At 42.6% G+C, this 24,783-nt stretch overlaps 1 protein-coding gene across 1 annotated transcript in view; it reads right to left on the bottom strand.

Moving 5' to 3' along the window:
• Positions 1-4,815: 4,815 nt before the first annotated feature.
• Positions 4,816-24,783, bottom strand: part of MED13L (mediator complex subunit 13L) — a 155,867-nt gene continuing 135,899 nt past the window's right edge. The window contains exons 20-31 of the mRNA XM_044275306.1: positions 22,582-22,747; positions 22,135-22,459; positions 19,476-19,698; positions 18,667-18,855; positions 18,334-18,557; positions 14,532-14,674; positions 14,288-14,446; positions 13,004-13,174; positions 12,119-12,267; positions 10,237-10,398; positions 7,315-7,427; positions 4,816-7,203 (exon numbers count right to left, since the gene is read on the bottom strand). Of these exons, the coding sequence (XP_044131241.1) occupies positions 7,071-7,203; positions 7,315-7,427; positions 10,237-10,398; positions 12,119-12,267; positions 13,004-13,174; positions 14,288-14,446; positions 14,532-14,674; positions 18,334-18,557; positions 18,667-18,855; positions 19,476-19,698; positions 22,135-22,459; positions 22,582-22,747 (2,157 nt within the window). The 3' untranslated portion in view covers positions 4,816-7,070. The remainder of the gene's footprint in view (positions 7,204-7,314; positions 7,428-10,236; positions 10,399-12,118; positions 12,268-13,003; positions 13,175-14,287; positions 14,447-14,531; positions 14,675-18,333; positions 18,558-18,666; positions 18,856-19,475; positions 19,699-22,134; positions 22,460-22,581; positions 22,748-24,783) is intronic.

Genomic DNA, 24,783 nt, shown 5'->3' with positions numbered 1-24,783 from the left:
CTGAGCACATTCTGTGATTTCCTTTACAGTAGCATTCCTGTTTGTGGTGCAGTGTCGTTTAAGGGCCCAGAGATCACGGGCATCCAGTATGGTTTTACGGCCTTGACCCTTACACACAGAGATTGTTCCAGATTCTCTGAATCTTCGGATGATGTTATGCACAGTTGATGATGATAGATGCAAAGTCTTTGCAATTTTTCGCTGGGTAACACCTTTCTGATATTGCTCCACTATCTTTCTGCGCAACATTGTGGGAATTGGTGATCCTCTACCCATCTTGGCTTCTGAGAGACACTGCCACTCTGAGAAGCTCTTTTTATACCCAATCATGTTGCCAATTGACCTAATTAGTGTTAATTGGTCTTCCAGCTCTTCGTTATGCTCAAATTTACTTTTTCCAGCCTCTTATTGCTACTTGTCCCAACTTTTTGGGGATTTGTTGACACCGTGAAAAATTGAATCAACGTATTTTTCCTTTAAAATGATACATTTACTCGAATTAAACGTTTGATCTGTCATCTACGTTCTAGTACAAATAAAATATTGACATTTGCCATCTCCACATCATTGCATTCAGTTTTTATTAACAATTTGTTTAGTGTTCCAACTTTTTTGGAATCCGGTTTGTGTGTGTATGTATATATATATATATATATATATATATATATATATATATATATATATACATACAGGTCCTTCTCAAAAAATTAGCCTATTGTGATAAAGTTCATTATTTTCTGTAATGTACTGATAAACATTAGACTTTCATATATTTTAGATTCATTACACACAACTGAAGTAGTTCAAGCCTTTTATTGTTTTAATATTGATGATTTTGGCATACAGCTCATGAAAACCCCAAATTCCTATCTCAAAAAATTAGCATATCATGAAAAGTTCTCTAAACGAGCTATTAACCTAATCATCTGAATCAACTAATTAACTCTAAACACCTGCAAAAGATTCCTGAGGTTTTTAAAAACTCCCAGCCTGGTTCATTACTCAAAACCGCAATCATGGGTAAGACTGCCGACCTGACTGCTGTCCAGAAGGCCATCATTGACACCCTCAAGCAAGAGGGTAAGACACAGAAAGACATTTCTGAATGAATAGGCTGTTCCCAGAGTGCTGTATCAAGGCACCTCAGTGGGAAGTCTGTGGGAAGGAAAAAGTGTGGCAGAAAACGCTGCACAACGAGAAGAGGTGACCTGACCCTGAGGAAGATTGTGGAGAAGGACCGATTCCAGACCTTGGGGGACCTGTGGAAGCAGTGGACTGAGTCTGGAGTAGAAACATCCAGAGCCACCGTGCACAGGCGTGTGTAGGAAATGGGCTACAGGTGCCGCATTCCCCAGGTCAAGCCACTTTTGAACCAGAAACAGCGGCAGAAGAGCCTGACCTGGGCTACAGAGAAGCAGCACTGGACTGTTGCTCAGTGGTCCAAAGTACTTTTTTCGGATGAATGCAAATTTTGCATGTCATTCGGAAATCAAGGTGCCAGAGTCTGGAGGAAGACTGGGGAGAGGGAAATGCCAAAATGCCTGAAGTCCAGTGTCAAGTATCCACAGTCAGTGATGGTCTGGGGTGCCATGTCAGCTGCTGGTGTTGGTCCACTGTGTTTTATCAAGGGCAGGGTCAATGCAGCTAGGTATCAGGAGATTTTGGAGCACTTCATGCTTCCATCTGCTGAAAAGCTTTATGGAGATTAAGATTTCATTTTTCAGCACGACCTAGAACCTGCTCACAGTGCCAAAACCACTGGTAAATGGTTTACTGACCATGGTATTACTGTCCTCAATTAGCCTGCCAACTCTCCTGACCTGAACCCCATAGAGAATCTGTGGGATATTGGGAAGAGAAAGTTGAGAGACGCAAGACCCAACACTCTGGATGAGCTTAAGGCCGCTATTGAAGCATCCTGGGCCTCCATAACACCTCAGCAGTGCCACAGGCTGATTGCCTCCATGCCACGCCGCATTGAAGCAGTCATTTCTGCAAAAGGATTCCCGACCAAGTATTGAGTGCATAACTGAACATAATTATTTGAAAGTTGACTTTTTTTTGTATTAAAAACACTTTTCTTTTATTGGTCGGATGAAATATGCTAATTTTTTTAGATAGGAATTTTGGGTTTTCATGAGCTGTATGCCAAAATCATCAATATTAAAACAATAAAAGGCTTGAACTACTTCAGTTGTGTGTAATGAATCTAAAATATATGAAAGTCTAATGTTTATCAGTACATTACAGAAAATAATGAACTTTATCACAATATGCAATTTTTTTTAGAAGGACCTGTAAATATATATAAGAAAAAAGAAAAAAAATGGCAGCACCGTCACAATTAGAAAAATAGATGAAGGGTGCACAAGCCCAATATGGATATAAGCCAATCCAGTTGAATGCAAAATGTAAAAAATGGGCAGCACTCCAGCAGATAAAAATAACTTTATTTAGCTTGAGGAAGGCTCCTGTGTGGAGCCGAAACGTCGCATCAGCCTTATGGGTAAATAAAGTTATTTTTCATTTTTATCTGCTGGAGTGCTGCCCATTTTTTACACATATATATACACACTTCTCCAGTTTGAGGAAAGCTGATCCAGCATGACTGCACCCCCCTGTGTACAAAGCAAAGTCCATAAAGACACAATCTGATTAGTTTGTGCAGCCACTTCAGTTCCTCCTCAACACATTTCTGATCTCAACGCTGTTTAACACCCTTGAGATTAACTTGTATCTCAACTGCAAGCCAAACCTTCTCACCGAACAAATGCTCTTTTGGCTAAAGGAGTACAAACTTCCACAGACTCGCTTCAAGATCTAGAAGAGTGGGAGCCGTTTTAGATTCAACGTGGTTTGATATTCTAATAGGCTCATAAATATATTAGTGAAGTGCATATAGACTGAACATTTTCTGGTTTTCAGAAGTCCTTCCCCTTCCAAAAAAAGATATCAGGTCATTGTTTGGTCACTTTTACTACAGTAGCAAAGAAGCGTGTGTGTATATATATATATATATATACATACATACAGGTCCTTCTCAAATAATTAGCATATTGTGATAAAGTTCATTATTTTCTGTAATGTACTGATAAACATTAGACTTTCATATATTTTAGATTCATTACACACCAACTGAAGTAGTTCAAGCCTTTTATTGTTTTAATATTGATGATTTTGGCATACAGCTCATGAAAACCCAAATTTCCTATCTCAAAAAATTAGCATATTTCATCCGACCAATAAAAGAAAAGTGTTTTTAATACAAAAAAAGTCAACCTTCAAATAATTATGTTCAGTTCTGCACTTAATACTTGGTCGGGAATCCTTTTGCAGAAATGACTGCTTCAATGCGGCGTGGCATGGAGGCAATCAGCCTGTGGCACTGCTGAGGTGTTATGGAGGCCCAGGATGCTTCGATAGCGGCCTTAAGCTCATCCAGAGTGTTGGGTCTTGCGTCTCTCAACTTTCTCTTCCCAATATCCCACAGATTCTCTATGGGGTTCAGGTCAGGAGAGTTGGCAGGCCAATTGAGCACAGTGATACCATGGTCAGTAAACCATTTACCAGTGGTTTTGGCACTGTGAGCAGGTGCCAGGTCGTGCTGAAAAATGAAATCTTCATCTCCATAAAGCTTTTCAGCAGATGGAAGCATGAAGTGCTCCAAAATCTCCTGATAGCTAGCTGCATTGACCCTGCCCTTGATAAAACACAGTGGACCAACACCAGCAGCTGACATGGCACCCCAGACCATCACTGACTGTGGGTACTTGACACTGGACTATAGGCATTTTGGCATTTCCCTCTCCCCAGTCTTCCGCCAGACTCTGGCACCTAGATTTCCGAATGACATGCAAAATTTGCTTTCATCCGAAAAAAGTACTTTGGACCACTGAGCAACAGTCCAGTGCTGCTTCTCTGTAGCCCAGGTCAGGCGCTTCTGCCGCTGTTTCTGGTTCAAAAGTGGCTTGACCTGGGGAATGCGGCACCTGTAGCCCATTTCCTGCACACGCCTGTACACGGTGGCTCTGGATGTTTCTACTCCAGACTCAGTCTACTGCTTCCGCAGGTCCCCCAAGGTCTGGAATCGGTCCTTCTCCACAATCTTCCTCAGGGTCCGGTCACCTCTTCTCGTTGTGCAGCGTTTTTTGCCACACTTTTTCCTTCCCACAGACTTCCCACTGAGGTGCCTTGATACAGCACTCTGGGAACAGCCTATTCGTTCAGAAATTTCTTTCTGTGTCTTACCCTCTTGCCTGAGTGTGACAATGATGGCCTTCTGGACAGCAGTCAGGTCGGCAGTCTTACCCATGATTGCCGTTTGGAGTAATGAACCAGGCTGGGAGTTTTTAAAAGCCTCAGGAATCTTTTGCAGGTGTTTAGAGTTAATTAGTTGATTCAGATGATTAGGTTAATAGCTCGTTTAGAGAACCTTTTCATGATATGCTAATTTTTTGAGATAGGAATTTTGGTTTTTCATGAGCTGTATGCCAAAATCATCAATATTAAAACAATAAAAGGCTTGAACTACTTCAGTTGGTGTGTAATGGATCTAAAATCAATGAAAGTCTAATGTTTATCAGTACATTACAGAAAATAATGAACTTTATCACAATATGCTAATTTTTTGAGAAGGACCTGTATATATATATATATATATATATTTTTTTTTTATTATTATATTTTTTTTTTTTAGGGATTAAGGGAAAGTGAAAAGGTCAAAGAGCAACATCGACCAGAATTTCCTCCAAAACATTCATCAGCCAATTCTAATCACTATGATGCAACGCAATAAAGGAATTCTCAAGTCCGATATCAATAAATCAATAATTTATTCATCTAAAAAAAAGTGTGTAAAAGTATAGACCTTTTGTTCACAAGGTATATATGAAGCACATTTATATTGAATTACCTTTAACTCAACTTTTGTTGTTTATTTTTTTCCACAGTTTTTTTTATTTTTTGTATCAAAGTTTTTTTTTTTTTTTCTGAATGTGAGGTACCAGAGGTGGGATTAAAATCTTGTTTGGAACTTTCCTCCTTCCATGGGTTTCTGGCAGGGCTTCATTTCCCATATTCAGTTTTTACGGCTATTTATAGATATTTGTAAATGTGTGTATATATAATATTATTTATATATATTTATATATTTTATATATAAAATGGAAAAACACAGCCAGTAAATGCTTTAAAAATTAGTTCATTGAGAAATGTACAACTTTTACATTTTTTTTTTAAAAAAGTGATATATATTTCTATATACAAATACATTATTCTTTAATCTTTGTCACAGATCAGATTTTTTTTTTTTTTCCCTTCCAGAACTGGCAAAAACTTTACACGTCTGAAACTGTCAGAAATTTAGAATAACATTTCCAATGAAAAGTAGAGTAGATGTCTGTTGATGTGCAAATGACATCCTTTGACTTGTTCGGTGTCGGAGTTTAAATAAAACAGCCATTTAACTCTCCTTTCTCCATGCTAAAACCAAATACTTCTTTAAATAGTAAATGATGAACAAAAATAACACATAAATATCTAGAAAGGATATATGGATTTGAGAAAAGAGCTGCCTGTATGTGTCATGCTTTGTATTGGATTGCCACTGAGCTCAGTCTTATGAAGAAAGGACTTGATGTGTGGATTGCTTTCTTATGCAAGGTACATGAAACCTCCAGTATTGTGTCAGCTTCTCCATTCAGTAAACCACTTCAGCTAGGAGTTCGGTTTTTGGCAAGCTGACGAAGTTGTTGACTTGTTCAAGAGATAATCACATGGCCTTTGCCTGCCATGACCAGGATGCATTAAAATACAACCGGACCTCCACAGATGGGACAACCTGAATCAGCAGGAAGGTCATTCTGCCCTGTTGTCAAGTCTACATGTAGCTTCGCCTAATACTGTTTATTTGGAGGCGATATGTATCTTCATGATATATCGATCTGCAGCACAATCTGCAGAAACCGCAAAAATAGAAATCACAAATTGTAAAGAGCAACTGACTGCAATACAGATACTGCTCCCTAGCACCTCAAAAATACCAAGCTGGTTGCCTTCAAAATTGGCATGTTTTTTTGTTTTTTTTTTAGGCCTTCACGTAAATCTTCATGTGACTGTCATTGGAAAAAAGGATACAAATGTGCATATTACTTGGATCATGGATAGGGTTTGCTTAAAAATAAAAAATACAACAGCAACAGCAAGCTGCAAGTGGAAATTGCAATGGATGGCTGGAAAGAGCCATTAGCTATGTGCCATAGCTGGTAATAGCTATTAGGTATAAGAGATGGGCATTGGATCTACTACATATCCAAAACATTGAGACCACAAAACTGTTTTAGGTTTAAAACCAGTTTTCAAATACAAGGCCCGTGGAATGTAATTCACACCATTAGGAAAATATTGCTGATTGTCACTTCTATGGAGAACAGAAGAGGATCCACTTCTGACACGGTATCAACACTGAAATAGTGACTAGGAGGCATTCGCTTTGGCTACCGCATATACAGAATCATTATAAACTGAATGAGGAATACTGAGAGGTTTGGCACAAAAACAACTTTTCTTAAGGTCAGAATGCAACCAGACATCAAATGTAGCACAATTGGCTTGAATCAAAGTAAAGCAAATATGAAACAGTAATACTCATGGCCTGGTCTGGGCTACAAAAAAAAGAGCGAGCTGAGTTAGTGGCATAGAAGTGCTTTGTGAAGCTGATACAATAACTGAGCGGAACATGGTGCAAGAAAGACTTCTATATATTGGTCGGGGTTTCCCCAGTGGTGTACGCTACTGTATTGTTTCTTATCAAAGCTGTAGACTACTTTGATCTATTGCTGGATTGCCTTCCATTTATTAGCTTGCAGGCATACGTAGCCTGCCCATGTATTCGTTACTCTCAGGAGAATAATTTGTTTGCACTAGTATTTCTTAGTGTATATTTTGTGTTGCACAGAAACAAGTGTTCCTGATGAAGTGCATTTCCTCCATGCAACAGGTCCAACAGCAGAGACTTTAAACACGGAAACTACAGGGGACTCTGGATGTTGGTCAAGGTAGGATGAAAGTACTCAGAGAATGTCCATGACCATGTTATACATTTGCGTGAGCACCGTGAAGTGAACAGGTAGGCATGACGTTCGATCCTGAGTAGCTGGGTTACACGTCAACCATGAGAGTGCGTTGTACTGCTCAAGCACAAACCTAAAAAAACAAAACAAAAAAACTGAAGATGGCTTTCAATGAATACACATAAAATACAAAAGGCCAACTGAACAGAAGGCAATCCTTATTCTGCTGAAGCTGTAAACTTACCTAAGAACATCTGATGTTGTTTTGGAGTCCAAAGGATGAGGAACACGTTGTGAAGTGCGCGCAGGTAGTAGGTCATCGTTTTGAGATATAGAAATATGATGATGTAGTGAAGCCTGTGGATCAGTAAACAGACTAGTTACCTTTACGAAGAAACATGGAAAACTCTTTCATACTGAGCTATGACATTTTATTTCAGTCTTTTTTTTTTTTTTACTTCATTTTTGTGGCACATATTCACAGGTTTAAACTAGAAAACAAAAAGTAAGATAGTTGTACCTGCGCTACCACAGTTTAACTTTCCTTTCTCTGAACAGTTAGTACACAGAGCCGCTGCTTAATACCTGGGGGATGACGGCTGCCTCGATCCAAATGAATATACAGTACAGACCAAAAGTTTGGACACACCTTCTCATTCAAAGAGTTTTCTTTATTTTCATGACTATGAAAATTGTAGATTCACACTGAAGGCATCAAAACTATGAATAAACACATGTGGAATTATATACATAACAAAAAAGTGTGAAACAACTGAAAATATGTCCTATTCTAGGTTCTTCAAAGTAGCCACCTTTTGCTTTGATTACTGCTTTGCACACTCTTGGCATTCTCTTGATGAGCTTCAAGAGGTAGTCACCTGAAATGGTTTTTACTTCACAGGTGTGCCCTGTCAGGTTTAATAAGTGGGATTTCTTGCCTTATAAATGGGGTTGGGAACATCAGTTGCGTTGTGGAGAAGTCAGGTGGATACACAGCTGATAGTCCTACTGAATAGACTGTTAGAATTTGTATTATGGCAAGAAAAAAGCAGCTAAGTAAAGAAAAACGAGTGGCCATCATTACTTTAAGAAATGAAGGTCAGTCAGTCCGAAAAATTGGGAAAACTTTAAAAGTGTCCCCAAGTGCAGTCACAAAAACCATCAAGCGCTACAAAGAAACTGGCTTACATGCGGACCGCCCCAGGAAAGGAAGACCAAGAGTCACCTCTGCTGCGGAGGATAAGTTAATCCGGGTCACCAGCCTCAGAAATCGCAGGTTAACAGCAGCTCAGATTAGAGACCAGGTCAATGCCACACAGTTCTAGCAGCAGACACATCTCTAGAACAACTGTTAAGAGGAGACTGTGTGAATCAGGCCTTCATGGTAGAATATCTGCTAGGAAACCACTGCTAAGGACAGGCAACAAGCAGAAGAGACTTGTTTGAGCTAAAGAACACAAGGAATGGACATTAGACCAGTGGAAATCTGTGCTTTGGTCTGAGGAGTCCAAATTTGAGATCTTTGGTTCCAACCACCGTGTCTCTGTGCGACGCAGAAAAGGTGAACGGATTGACTCTACATGCCTGGTTCCCACCGTGAAGCATGGAGGAGGAGGTGTGATGGTGTGGGGGTGCTTTGCTGGTGACACTGTTGGGGATTTATTCAAAATTGAAGGCATACTGAACCGGCATGGCTACCACAGCATCTTGCAGCAGCATACTATTCCATCCGGTTTGCGTTTAGTTGGACCATCATTTATTTTTCAACAGGACAATGACCCCAAACACACCTCCAGGCTGTGTAAGGGCTATTTGACCATGAAGGAGAGTGATGGGTTGCTGCGCCAGATGACCTGGCCTCCAGTCACCAGACCTGAACCCAATCGAGATGGTTTGGGGTGAGCTGGACCGCAGAATGAAGGCAAAAGGGCCAACAAGTGCTAAGCATCTCTGGGAAATCCTTCAAGACTGTTGGAAGACCATTTCAGGTGACTACCTCTTGAAGAGAATGTGCCTGTTTTCCATCTACAGGCCACATTTAGGTGCACCTGTGGGGCCTGGGCCATATCAGCCAGTCTTGAGTGGGACTCGCAGACTCCTCCCTACTCCCATTGCAAGCATGGCTATATGCTGGAGGTAACTGGTGAGCTGTTTGTGAGTCGGCCTCATGCTCCTGTAATTTGCCCACTGGCTCCTGGTATTGCCCATACGGCTCAGGTAGGAGAGTGTTAGGTCCCGGGCTACTTGAGAAACCTTGGCGTGGTGCCCGGGCTTAGACATGTTCTACACCGTAGGACATGTTGACTAATCTCTCAATTTTAAAATCAGTTTGAGGGTTTAGTGAGACTGCAGAGTGCACCTGTCTTTGCTATTGTTTTGTTATATTGTCATGAAGAGAATGCCAAGAGTGTGCAAAGCAGTAATCAACGCAAAGGGTGGCTACTTTGAAGAACCTAGAATATGACATATTTTCAGTTGTTTCACACTTTTTTGTTATGTATATATTTCCACATGTGTTAATTCATAGTTTTGATGCCTTCAGTGTGAATCTACAATTTCCATAGTCATGAAAATAAAGAAAACTCTTTGAATAAGAAGGTGTGTCCAAACTTTTGGTCTGGACTGTATATATACTTAAAATGAAGTTAAGGTACCAGCGCTGGGATAAAGGAAATAGGGCACAGTAAAGTAACTATTACCTGTTCGGGTAGGTGTTTGTTCGAAGATGCTGTAATGCAGATTAAATCTCCAGACCAACAATATTGCGGGACGGGTAGCAGTACTTCTTGCTCTACTTCAAACAAGCGCGCGCCGCTCCGGCCGGTAGCTGGTGCGCGCACGAAGGAGCATGTTGGTGAGAGGATCCGGAGCGTGGAGTGTGACGTCACACCTGTCCTACGGATACTTCTGAGGACCAAAAAGCCAATACTACGCGTTTCGAAGCCTACGGGCTTCTTCGTCAGGGAGGGTTGTTTGAAGTAGAGCAAGAAGTACTGCTACCCATCCCGCAATATTGTTGGTCTGGAGATTAAATCTGCATTACAGTATCTTCGAACAAACACCTAACTGAACAGGTGATAGTTACTTTACTTTGCCCCATTTCCTTTATCCCAGCGCTGGTACCTTAACTTCATTTTAAACTAGAAAACACAGATGCAGTTTTTACCTTTAAAAATAAGGGACACTGGTTTTGCGCTTGTGGGCATGATGACCAAAACCATTCAGGCAGGTTTTCTGCTTTGGCTGTGGAGACATAGTAACCAAGAGCCAAAGGCTGTTGCTTCAGTTCTTCTGGTGTTTCCCTAGAAAGAAGCCTTTCTCCTTGACTCTACAATACAATGAACAAAAGTAAGCAAAAAGAAAAGCAAACCATAAAACGAAATAAAATAAAAACATAGGCAGTCTTGTAGTGACCACATAACCTGCAATATTAGGCAATGGCTTAAAGGGGCCGTCTCATTCTCAACATTTATGGCATATCACAAAGATATGCCACAAGTGCCCAAAAGGTCCAGGTCCCATTGTTGAGACTCTCTCCCATCCCCAGAAGAGGGCCCTCAATGTGTGTCTTTATTCACTGCTATAGGACTTCCGAAAATAGCCAAGTGAGGCGCCGTTCTGGACACAGCAGCAGGTAGCAGAGGTGGGACCTGCACGTATCTAACATGTGTGACATACCCTAGCGATATGCCATAAATGTTGAGATTGGAATACCCATTTAAGTATCCATTTATTGACTGTCTACTATCAGACAAGACTAACAGCCATTTTACACAGCTGACGACCAGGGTAATTAATGGGGAATCTGCAATAAACATACACGCAAAGACTCGTTCCCGATAACTCGTCTGTACAAATGTGACAAATCGTTATTTGTTGGGTGATCACATTTTTCAATAAGGCACCACAAACCCATGTTTTGGTGGCAGCACATCACACTGTATAAATGTGATGTCAACAAACAATCTGCATGGGGATGAACAATCGTAGTAACAATGGATCATCATTATACAAATCGATCATGATGCGTGTAAGGGCACGGTCACATGGTCAGGTTTCTGCTTGGAGTTTGGAAGCCAAAATCAAGAGCAGATCATAAAAGGAGAGAAAGCATAAAGGACAGATAAAACTCCTCTTTTTTGAATTTGCTCCAGGTTTTGGCTTCCAAAACTGCAGGTAGAAACCTGCATGCTCGTACCATAACTGCAGCTGAACGAGCAATGATCGGCAATTCACTTCCTCATCCCTGATCACTGCCAACTCTAATCGGCCCATGTAAAAGGGCCCCAAGTCACGAAAATGAAAACCTTGGTAACACGATCAAACAAAAACACACACATTGGCTACCTTCCTGTGGCAACTAATGCTACGGCATATAATCTATTGCTCAATGCCCTGAGGTAAACCTATAATCCACAGTGCCGTGCAGATAAGAGTCACAGGAGAATTAGCACTTTACTTTCCAGTTTAATGGGAAATTACCACTAATGAGAAGGCTTGCTATTCTGTGTCTGCTTATGGTGCTCAAACATTTTCAAAGCATCTACACATGAGTCTCTTGAAGAGGAGCTGTCACATCTACCGACATGTCTGTGTTAGTAACTACTTGCATTCCCCAAGTAAAAACTATTTTAGAGCACCTTTTCCTGTGACTAAGTTGTACCATTTCTTTATTATTACTTCTAGAATTTATGAATGAATTGCTAGCGGTCTACAATAAAAGGTCCATATGGGTGTTACCAGTTGTGGGTGTGTCTCAGCACAGTCTGACTCAGGCAGCACTGATTGGATAGTGTCAGACTTTGCAGGGTTTCCCCCAACTGGTAATACCCACGTGGACTATTCATAACTTCTAGAAGGAATAATAGAAGAATGGCATAACAGAGTCATAAGAACTGGTGCTCTAGAATTATTACAAATGAAACACAAGTAGTTAACATACACGTCAGGAGAGGTTACAGGTCGTCTTTAATTTATTAAATGTATAGCTAAAAGATGCATCAATTCTATAAATGCTGGTTTATAGATGGTGGTTACCCCCTACGTACCCGACTATGTTGGAAGTGTGATCCACCTCCAATGCCCGTTGGAGATCCTGGGGAGGAGTTCGGAGGAGAATGTAGATTCCCTTGGATTAAAATTCCTAGATCATTTTCCATGTCAGGCATGTCCGGGAATGGCAGATCAAACATATCATCTGAAATAACAGTTCACCATCATTTAGAACAAGATATTTAAGCAGATGGATGCCCATATAAATGTGTCTTGTTGGAAAACAAAGCTTCAAGCTAACACACAGTAATGAATGGTAGTTGCCCCATCAGGATAATGAACGCTACACATTAACGGCAAACACAAGTTAATGGTCACCCCTCCTTGATGGCAACAATTAATAGCAGAAAGGGACCATTAACAGTTATGGACAACACTAGTGAGACATATAATGAGCTATTCACAAATGTTTAATGGCTAATTCAGCAAACTGTTTTGAAGGGCAAATGAAAAACAGTAGCTGGGTAATCCAATAAAGCATATCAGCCACTGCCTCAAAACAGAATCATAATCAGTCACATAAGTAATCTGCAATGTTATAACTGTGAAAAGAAGAAAGAATACATTATAAAAGGAAAAAAAAACAAAAAAACAAAACGTTTTAATATTGTGACATATTTGGCACTGCAATCGGGAAACTGGAAAAATAGAACAGATCTCACATCTGATAGAGTAGGCGAATTGGCATTCAACCCTAAAATACCTGGCACTGTTTGTGGTAACTGATCTTAGGGGCATGATATATGGGCAGGGTATCACTAGGTAGCTGGCATGTATTTCTAGTGTGTCTAAGACTAGACAGAATGATGTAGCAGAAATGATCACTTCACTCCACCCCTTGTGTCAAGACAACGTCATCATGATTTCTCACAGCTACTCACCATTATTAAACCCATCTTCATGTGGATAATGACTAGGAGCAACCTGGGTTGTAGCTGAAGTAGGAAATACTAAGATGTGGGTGCAAGATGCATCTTGTGGGGTGCTGAGCTGAGAGGTCTGCAGATTCAAGGCTGTGCTGCGACCAAAGACAGATCCCATGGTAACTGCATCTGTAGTGGAATATTTAACATTGGATTAGCACTAGCAGACCAATGGCTACCAAACATGCTTAAAAAAAATCAATAAAATTTAAGAGGTTATTTAAAAATGTAAGTGTAATAAAAGTAATACTCCTCAAGCATAATAACATGATTAAAGGCACTGTCAGAATTGGTAATTCACAGTAAAAGATAAATAGACACCTATTCTCCTCCCCTGCTTCTTCCAGAGCTGTGCTCTGGTCCTCCGTGCTGCTGGCATCATCTTCCTGGCTGTAGCAGTGACATTCCGCACACACACAGGTCACCATGGAGCCAATCACTGGCCTCAGCAGTACACAATATTTCACCACTGCAGCCAGGATACCATAGTTGGGAGGACAAATGCACAGCACAGGAAGAAAAAAATAAATAAAAATTGGTCCGTACTGATTCTTTGGTTATTTTAGACCATTTACAGAGCCAGACCATTTTTTTCATTTTTTTTTTTTTTCATTTTTTTTTTAACTCTGACAACCCATTTGATGTACTACTGCAAAGTAACCTCTTACAGTACTTTCTACATAAATAGGAGGTGGTATCTAGGGATGAGCAAATTTCATATTTTGAAGTACGTGTAGGATTTGTGGTATTTACTGAATTGTGTTATTGATTCCGTTATCACGGACCATAACGGAATGCCTTTAGAAGCATTCCGTTATTCATTCCACCATAATAGAAGTTTATGGCCTGCATAACGGATCAGTCTGGTTTACATTATGCAGGACTGGACTCCAGCATAATGTAAACCGTACAGATCAGTTATGCAGACCATAGCCTTCTATTATGAAGGAATGAATAACGGAATGCAGTCATAGAATTGAGTTATGGTCCGTGGTAACGGAATTAATAACACAGTTCAGTAAATACCACAACACGAACCCGCACACGAACTTCTAAATATGAAATTCGCTCATCCCTAGTGGTATCAGTCAGGCTAAAGTTATATCACAGCAGCCAGATTCTACATGGCGGTTCTGCTGAAGAATATTACACGAGATGCATAAACCCAAGGATTTGCAGTGACAGCAATATGTATTTAATTTTTTTTTTTTACCAATACCGTAAAGGGCTCTTCACATTTACCTGGCATCACATGAAATGATCCCTGTGGCTCCATTGCTACGAGGCAGGCACTAAGAATCGATGGCGAGTCTGCAGCAGATATACCACACATTCTGCAGGCTTCTTTTAGCTGACGGCTAATGTTCTGTAGTGAGCATTCTCCCAGCAAAATACTCCAGTCTGCAACACACAGCAAATATGAAAAGAAAAGCCCATAGCAACCAACCAGATTCCGACTTTCATGGATATTTTTTTAGCTATATACCTTTTAGCTCGCCGTGGCCCAGTCTTCCCAGGCGTCCAATAACAACCCTCCAGGGCAAAGAGGTCATCTGCATTAGTCCCACACACCACTCCCACAATTTCTGTAATCCAATTTTCCGTGCTGACACTTTGCTTCTTCTGAACCTGAGAAATGAGAGACATTATCTTTATCATAACAGAAATCTAAGTCTGTTATAGGTAGCAAAGAAAGCAAAATATAAGCATATAAAAGTATATAACACAATGGACAGAGTCTGATGGGCTACTCACCCCTATACTTGAATGGGGACAAAGTTATGACACAGCTACAAGCATTTGCTTGCATTTCCTTATCCATCCACAGTTTGGCGACTTTAAACGCTGCTGCACCTAAACCTAGGTGCAGGTGGAGTTTTTAAGCCACCATCATCACTTACCAAAAAAAGGGGCATGGTGGGGGTGGGCCATCTGCCCAATGACATTTATCATCATTTATGCCAGTTTTGTGGTGCAAATGATGACTGTAGTCTACACCAGCTATGAGCTCACGATTTCAATCTAGGTGGACGAAGTACCAAAAAATGTGCCCAATGTATAAGTAGTAGTAGAAGTATGCACAGGGCAGGGGATATCAAACTGATCAATGACACCCCAACTTTTACATGTTTGAATGTAATCTACTAACAGAATTATAATTCTGATAGCTACACTTGTACGCATGCCCTATCACCTGCTCAGGACCCCTAAGGGGAGAGCAGTTAACAAAGAATAGTTTCCCTTTTGGAAGAGTGTGTGCAACCATGTATTACGAGGGTGACTATTCATTAGAATGGGCGCAAAGCCGCACTACGTTTGCCGGCTAGGTAGGTCCCACAGTAGTCAGGACTACTTCAGATCACTGTCAGTGTTTACAGGTAAACTGATGCATAAGGCGATTTCACACCAGTGTTGATGCTGTTGACTTACATTGTGTGTCATGATTGATCCGTCTTGCTCCGCATCACATTGCGGACAGAAAAATGCTGCTTGTAGCGTTATGTCCACAATGGGGACGCAGCCAAACGAACGGAATGCATTCTGGTGAACTGCATTCCGTTTCCTTCAGTTCTGTCCCCACTGACAATGAATGGGGACAAAATGGAAGTGTTTTCCCCCACTACTGAGATCCTATGACAGATCTCAATAGCAGAAAGGGAGAGCGCAGATGTGAAAGTAGCCTACATTTGTTCAAATAGAATCAGTGCAAATACTAAACAAATTCTAAAAAAAAAAAAAAAAAAAAAAAAAAAAAAAAAAAAAAAAAAAAAAAAAAAGAAATCTCACATTTTTGATTTGTCACTAGAGATGAGCAAATTTTCGGTTATGAAATTAGTTTGCGGTTCGTTTACTGGTAAAAGGTGAATTTGCGTTCCATTTCCACAGACCATAACGCAATTCTATGACGGAATGCATAACGGAATGCCTTTAGAGGCATTCCGTTATTTATTCCGTCATAATAGAAGTCTATGGGCTCCATAACAAAAACGGGACGGATCCGTTATGCAGGCCATAGACTTCTATTATGACTGAATGAATAATGGAATGCCTCTAAAAGCATTCCGTTTTGGATTCCATCAAAGAATTGCGCTATGGTCCGTGGTAACAGAATCCATAACGCAATTCACCTTTTACCAGTAAACGAAGCGTGAACGAATTTCAAAATATGAAATTCACTCATCTCTATTTGTCACCATTGTGAGTCTCAACTTTTCAGAGTCTGATCTCCTTTTACACAGACTGATTGGTCAGGCAATTAGCGAGATGAACCAGACGTTCCAGTCTGCGGAGATGAGGGCTGCATTTACATGCAACAATCACCACTAATGTATATGGACAAGCAATGGCTAGAGCTTGTCCCCATAGATAATTACTGTTCCTGGGCAGTAGAGCTTTGTTTAGACAGCTGCACAGGAACGATGATTTTTAGTGCCAGCAGAATGACAGGCTCACACGATGAACAAGTGTTTGCTTGTTCATTAGGTGATCGCCGCCACCTTTTACACAGGTGCCGGGGATGACATTATTGGAATTACCATTTTAACAAATGCTTTTCCTGGATAGTTGGCCTGATTACTAGTCTGTTTAACCCTTAAAGGGGTTGAGAAAGAATGGTGTGGGGAAGGGGGAATCCTCTCACATTATGTGACCATTGGTCACCATGTAAGGAATGCTGGTCCCACTGATTGGCTGCAACAATGTCAAACCAGATGCTGACATCGAAGGAGCCTAGCAGAGCATCAGAGCCTAGGAGGAGAAAGAGCGGGGATACGGCGCAGGGAAGTTGACAAGTCATCTTTCCTTTACAGGTCCGCGACCAAATGGCTGGGGAATAAAAAAAATAAATAAAAAAAAACATTTCTTTTTAACTTGTGGTAAATGTAGAAGTTTACAATAATGAGCAGTAGAATAACTAGCAGTCATTCACATAGTGGATGGCATAAAACATTCCTGAAAATATGCAGCAAACTCACTTCCCAGTGATATCCAGCAGTCTTTTACCTCTTGGGTCTAGTTCACATCTCCGTTAGAAGATTTGGCAGGATGTTCACTGATGCCCATTAACTGCAATGTGGTCCGGCGGTGATCTGGCCATTTTCCGGCGTAAACGCTGGGTTTCAGCCGAACAAAAAAAACGTTACATGCAACATTTTTGTGTCTGGCCGTGAGCCGACATTTGCGCCAGATCTCCTTAATGGAGATGTGAATGTAGCCTTAATTTGCTTGTCTAGGAAGGAGGGGATTTCCAGAGTAAAATTGTAAACTACTGCTGATAGATTAGTACTGCCTTAACTGATTCAGCAGTTGCAATACACAAATCCCACGCCTGTTCCATGATGTACACTAAAGGCCCCTTTACACTGCTCAAATGAGCAGATGATTTTCAAGAAGGGAGTGTTCCTTCAAGGCAATCATCTGCTCATCAGTGAAGGAGAAAGCTGCATCGACATGTAGCAATCTCCTCCACAGTATGGGTAGGAATGATCACTAATGTCATTGCTCGTCCCCCATACAGAATAAATGTTTGTCAGCAGCAGAGTGATATTTAGACTGCGCGATCTGCTGCCTGCAAATGATGATCCTATTACCCAATGAACGAGAGTTTCAGTTGTTCAGAAGGCAATTGGTGGCATCTTTAGGGTGCCGACATACGTTCAGGCTTTTTGATTCTTGCATTCTTTAATCGCTCCTATTAGATAAATGGCAAAATGTGTGTGCCCCGTTTTGGCTACTAGGAGAGTGGAGCTTTCCCCACATTATGCTGCAGGAATTTCTGCTAAATACTCAAGCAAAAATTGCAGTGCTACAAAAGTAAAAGAGCGGGTCTCAACTATCCTTCCAATGTAGAATTCCAAGTGGCTGTTTTCAAAACAATCTAGTACGTATCTCAAAAATATTTTCCCAGCCCTCATGCACATGACCGTATTTTGTATCTGTGTCTGATCCACGTTTGTAGCGGATTGGACATAGACCCATTTATTTCTATGGGTCTGCAAAAAAACAAACAATAAATAAATAAAATATGCCTACATCCGCATGTCCGTTACGCAAATTATAGAATAGGTCCTATTGTTGTCTGTATTGCAGAAAAGAACAGTAATTTCTAGTGAAGGAAGTGAGAAAAATACAGATTTCACATGGAAGGTATCCTTATTTTGTGGATCTGTGGTTTGCAGACCACAACGTGGACACGGTTGTGTGCATGAGGCCTAATTCTGGAGTACAATGGTAATTCTCACTATTTAATACAACCCAAAACCAGTGCAGGGCACAACTAAGTTTCTTACCTATTGGGCACATGGATATTCACTACACAGGTTTCCAGTAGCTCTCCCTGTAAGTCAGTGCAAGATGCCAGGAGCCAGCGCTGGTCATGAGACAGGCAATATCCTACGAATAACACATTGTACTTCTGCCCAGCCTCACCAAATGGTTCTCCTGGTTCTGTCTGCTTTTCTTTCGTGGGGGCAAGCAGAAATGGTGGAGAGTATAACTGCCCTGGAATTGGATGCTGCAGAAAAAGAAAGAAAGGGGATTAAGCAAGTTACCGAGGAGATAACCTATGGAAACACTAAAAGATTAAAGCCATATTTCCAATAGTGTAACACTATTTCCATTACCTCGGAGCCCTTAAATACTGTATTAAGGACAGCTGCTGGACCAAAGCCAGTAAGTGGCTTGATGGGAATCTGGGAGGCGACCGGCCGTCGACACTGGCAGTATACAGAGAAAGCTAAAGACTTCAAGTGCTGGATGTAGGACACTGTCTCATCATTAACCGTCTGCAGTAGATACCGACAAGGCACCACCTTTAAGAGGAGAAAACATATTGAAACCAACATTTAAAGCCACAGATAAAAAAAAAAGTCAAATTGGAACGTGCCTTTAGAACAATATTTAAATCAAGTTTTTATGTTAAACATTTTTTTAAATAATTTGGGTGGTTATTTTTATTGTTTCATGGCACTGTAATAAAAATAAAATGAGAACCATAGTTTTTCATACTGACCACTAATGGTGCATTTGCATGCAATTAACGAAAAAGGATTTCTAGTGACAGATATCAGCTATATGTAGATAACACTAGATTCACCATTTACAATAGGTGCTATAACAGCAATCTACACACAATCTAAATGTATACAAGTAACGTAACCTGGGAGCTAATGTTCCCACTATTATAAGGGGAGGGGAAGTTGTGAGCCTTCTCCATACACTCCTTGTGCAGCTGGGATGTACAGTTAGATGAAGGTGCGAGAAGGGGTTAAGAGCGTCATATACAAAGGAAATGTCCGATTTTTTTTTTTAATCCAGCCGGAAGGAGTAAAATCAGGGTGGAGCTGGAGAAGACTTCAAACAGATGAACAGGACAGCAGGTACCGTAGCCTTGAGTGACTAATAAATGAAGCTGCAGAAAAAGATCACTTACCTGCAGGATACAGGCAGCACGAAGTGGTTCTGGTAAAATTTCCAGCATATCTGTAAAACACCGAATCAGACCCAGCAGCCAGAAGTTTCCTGTATGAGAGTCATCATCTGAAGAAGTATATGTAAAAGGGTCCACCATGTATATGACAACAGTTGGGGATAAAGTGACGCTTGCAGCTGACTCTGCCACTGTTGGGATCCCAATTTTCTCTCTTTCTGTTGTACTGTTAATGCATAAAAAGAAGACCGGAGAAACATGAATTACAAGTACAGGTATTCTCTGGGAGAAGTAGGTATAAGCTCAATGCACTACACAGTGGATGGAACTCAGAAGGTGGGGGGGGGCGTCTGACCCCCATGATGAGATTTTGATTACCTATCCCAGGGATGGGTAATCAGTTGTTAAAGGGTGCCAGTCACCTTTACTATGTTGCCCTCGCTGTTAAAGTACCGACATTGGAGTGCTGGGGCGCGCTGTGAGGGAGAGGAGTCTGATGAGACTAGTGCCCCCGGCTTTCCCTGGCTGCCCACACAGTACAAGATTCAACTTAAAGTCCTTATCACCCACAAAGCACTCCACAGTGCTGTACCGCCCTACATCTCCTTCCCCAGCCTACACATGCTCTCCATTCAGCTAATGACTTACGACTCACATCCACCTTAGGGCTCATTGACACGGCCGTTGTTCGGTTGTTACGTGCATTGGGGGCCACAATTTGCAGTATGGGCACCATCCCATTCAACTTGAATGGGTCCATGATCCGTTCCTACCGCTAAAAAATAGAACATGTTCTATTTTGTGGTGCAGAGGCACAGACAGAAACCCCACGGGCACACACTGTAGTGCTTCCGTGGGGTTCTGTGCCTCTGTTCCACGCCGACCTTCTGGATAGCGGACCCATTCAAGTGTTTGCAGGGCGCAATACGGGGACGGCCAAACAATGGGCGTATGAATGAGTCCTTGATCCGAACCTCTTTAAGACTTCTCCCGAGCAGCAAGTTCTCTGGAACACCCTATCACAAGCAATTAGGTTACTTCATAACACATCTTTTTAGGTTTGCCCATCACATTCCTTGATCTAACTCTCCTCCATTTATCGCCCCCCACCCACCCCCATTCAGCATCATTCTTCTGAACCTGATCCATCCTCCATCAGTATCCACCACACCCCATGCACTCAGAAGCACAACAGATATCGGCTCATGCAGTTTTATATCTACTCCCCTATTGTGTTAATATGGCCGGACCATTGTACGAATCAAGCACATGTTACATTCTCCCCATCTCCTCATAGATTGTAAGCTCTTGCGAGCAGGGCCCTCATTCCTCTTTTTTTAATTGTTGACCCGTTTGCTGCGATGTTATTTATGACTCTGTTTTTGTATATGAACCCCCTTATTGTAAAGCACAGCTGAATAGGTTGGTGCTATATAAAGTAAGATTGTAAATAAACGGACAACTGTGCCTTACAATTCCAATTGACAACAGGGCAGGTTTCCACACAGTCTGTAATAGTACTGACTGGACAAAGTCAGACACCCTACTGAGTCGACGTTTTAAAGTCTTTGCTTTGAAGTCACATGATGCGCCCTGTCCTTCAAAGAACTAATCAAACCTTTGATGGGATGGACTTGAAAAAGCTGTTGTTTATTGGAAACCAGGAATTCACTGCCAACAGACAAATGCTAAATACAAGCATCACATTTTGGACCTTTTCAACCCCATGGTTTAGCTTCCACAATGTTCCCTCGACATGGTCAAGGTCTTCCTATGGTTATGGGACCATTTATAACGCTGGGTTCACACCTGAGCGTTCTGAAACGAGCGCTCTGTATGCGCGATTGTACGGGCGTTTACAATCGCGCATACAGAGACAGGGGTGCACACATTGTCGCGCGTTCCCGAATATCTATGTGCAGGAACGCGCGACAAACGCCCAAAAAAAAGCTCAAGCACTTGTTTGAGCGTCGGGCGTTTTACAGCGCGATCGTACGCGCTGTAAAACGCCCAGGTGAGAACCATTCCCATAGGGAATCATTGGTTCTTGCCTGTTGTGCGTTTTACAGCGCGTAGGAACGCGCTGTAAAACGCTCAGGTGTGAACCCAGCGTAAGGGCCGATATCACTAGGCAATGATGAGGAATGAGCATTCATGGTTCCTGGTCTCTGCTGCTTGTTACTGGCATGTAGAAGCAGAAACCATCACTACTATATGAGGATAAACAATAACTACTACGATCTCTCATCCCCCGATTAAAAGCAAATCCCTTTTTATACAGGGAATTGCTTGTTTGGTCATCTGATCAGCAGCATATATACATGGGGGAGCATGTTCACACACACACAATCATTCAAGATAACTGGCCAAATGTTCTCCCTGGGTAAATGGGCCATACTTGGTTGTCGTCTCCAGCTCCCCATTGCTAAGCACTATGCGGCAAGTTGATGTCCTCAACGTTTGTTTCCCCATCCTCTCCTGGCAAGCATTTTTACATTGCTGCAGACTATAATGGCTTACTTCCAAATATTAAAATAAAATATGACTTACAAGAGTCTTTTTATGCTACTACTAAAGTAAAGAATGAAGGGGAAAAAATCTTCAAAAGTAGACAATGAGGGACATACCATATGCCGTTACAAAAAGCAATATTTTCACTTACCTTTCAGGCGTTTCTAGCTGCGAGGATGGTGGATTTGATTCCACCTCTACAGTGGACTGGTTTCCTGCTGATCGATCCGCAGAACTGGAAGAATTCTGCGCTGTGCCGGGATTGAATGCTGCAGGAGCAGAGCTACTTCCAGCAGGCACTGAAGATGAAGATGACTGTGGTGCTGTTCCAGTGCCATTAGGAGTGGAACTGAATGCAGTGTTGGATAGCCCGGGAGGTGCAGCAGGACTCTGAGTACTCTGTGCACTTTGATTAGCTTGGCTTTTAGGAGGCAATAATAGGCTGCTGTCCAGTTGCAGGGAGGACAGATATGGGGCTACGATGGAAATAGAGAGGAAAAATATAAATAAATAGGGAGAAAAAAAAAAACTCCATACTAATTCAGAGTCTGCTATTAGAAAACCGTCTGATTCTTCAATGAAACTAAAAATGACCAACCTAAGTGTTGCCGGCAGGTCTGAGCATACAGCTGAAGCCGAGCTCTGTTGTCCACATCCTCGCTGGTTGATTCCTCACTTGATCCTTCACTTGTAGAACAGCCAACCTTCATAATCCCATCAGACAGAACTTTACAGATTGGTCTGTGCTGTCCAAGGCGACACATCTGTAATATCAACAAGCAAGCAATGTTATGGTCAATGTAAAAACGAGATTTTTGAATAACTTACCTGTAAAATCTCTTTCTCGCTCTTTCCTTGGGGGACACAGAAGACCTTGGGTATAGCTCATCTCCATAGGAGGCGTGACACTAAGTGAGAACTGTTAAGCCCCTCCTCCACAGCTATACCCTCAGCCTGGAGAGAGAGACTGCCAGTTGCGTGTCCAAGTAGTGAAAAAAGGCAAAGTCCAAAAGTGGAACCAACAAGCCAACTACCCAACGGGTAACACAAACTCGGAAACCGTGTAGAGAAAAACAAATGAATGGGTGGGTGCTGTGTCCCCCAAGGAAAGAGCGAGAAAGAGATTTTACTGGTAAGTTATACAAAAATCTCGTTTTCTCGCCCAGTTTCCTTGGGGGACACAGAAGACCTTGGGACGTTCAAAAGCAGTCCAAAAGGGGAGGGACCACAGCACCAAGGCGAAGCACACGAAGGCATCCAGGAACCGCCGCCCGCACACCCAGGCGGGCCAAGGCAGCATCCGCCGAAGCCAGAGTAAGCCCCCTGCAGAACTCGGTAAGGCGTGCAAGGAAGACCAGTGGCCGCCTTGCCCAAATGCATGGCCGAAGCCCAATGCCTCCGGCCCAGGAGGCACCGACCGCTCTGGTGAAATGAATGGTGACATCAAAGGCAGACCCCTGCCCCTGGTGCGGCAACCTCAGCAATAGCCAAACTGATAAAGCTGAGAAAAGCCATCCCGGAGGCAGTCAACCCTAAGCACGGACCGCCTGGAAACACAAGAGACCGAACGTCGACAAGAGTCGGAGATCTCCAACCAAAACTGCAAAGCCCAAACAACATATAGGCAAACACCACCTTCAGAAGGAAGGAAGACATGGGATGTAGAACAGCCCTGACCTGGGGAAAGACAGAAGGCTCGGAACAAGAAGGGCCGCCATTCAGGCACCCGTCCGAGACACGACGGCTACGGAAACAACCGTACAGGACAGAAGAGGTAGAGAGAACTTCTGTAACGGCTCCAAGGGAAAGATCGGAGCGCCGAGAACTCAGCATGCAGCTCCCAGGGCGGTACCGGAGGACAGTACAGAGGAACCAAAGAGCCACTCCGAGGAAGAAGGTCTGGACAGGCCCCGAGGGCCGGGGAACGCTGGAAGAGGAAGGACCGCGCCGACACTTGACACTTCAAGCAAAAGAGTCCTAGTCCCAGGTCCAGGCCGGACTGGAGAAAGACAGAACCATGGGGGGGGGGGAGAAGGGCAGAGTGGGGAATGCCCAGCTACCCACAGACACCCAGACAAAAAAACCCTAAGTCCAACGACAGATCCTGGACGAAACCCAGCCAGGAGCGAACAGTAGCGAGCCCGCTGGAGTCACCTGGGCAAGCTGGTAAAAACCCAATGTGACCAGGCGCAGACCAGTAACACGGGCAGAAGGGTCGGCAAAACTGGTCCCGTCGGCCTCCGAGCAACGTTGTCCCGTATCCACCCGGAGTGGGGGAGCAGAAGGACAGATGGAAGGGAACCGAAGGGTCCGCCCAGCATCCGCCAGATGCCAGGACAAGACAGGCTAAAGTCCATGCTGATGTAGCCATCACAGGAAGACTATCTACAGTCCTGGTGTGGGAGATCTAAGGACGATCTGGACCGAAGGGCAGTCCCCCCAAGTTACCAGAAGGTAAGTCTACAGCAGGACCATAGCCTAGAATGGAAAGCGCAATCTGCACCCAGCGGGAGGACAGAACGCGGTAGACCCAGCAAGAGGCACACAGCTAATACAGCCAGTGTGAACAAGGGAGACAGTACGAGACCAAAGGAACACCGGAACCATCCACATGAACAACCATGCTCCCCCCAGAGGGGAGGACAGTGAAGGAACAGCCTCTGAAGCCTGGCCGGGGCAGAAGCCACATCGGAGTGATCTGTACCGAACGGGGAGCCAAACAGAGCCGGCGAGACAAGGTAGTCGAGACAGAGGCCGGCATCACACCCTCCAACCGAAAGGAGGAGTGGGCAGCAGGGAA

Source organism: Bufo gargarizans, chromosome 1 (assembly GCF_014858855.1).
Source record: "Bufo gargarizans isolate SCDJY-AF-19 chromosome 1, ASM1485885v1, whole genome shotgun sequence".
NCBI classification, from domain to species: Eukaryota; Metazoa; Chordata; class Amphibia; order Anura; family Bufonidae; genus Bufo; species Bufo gargarizans.
This window is presented reverse-complemented; position numbering and strand designations above follow the sequence as displayed.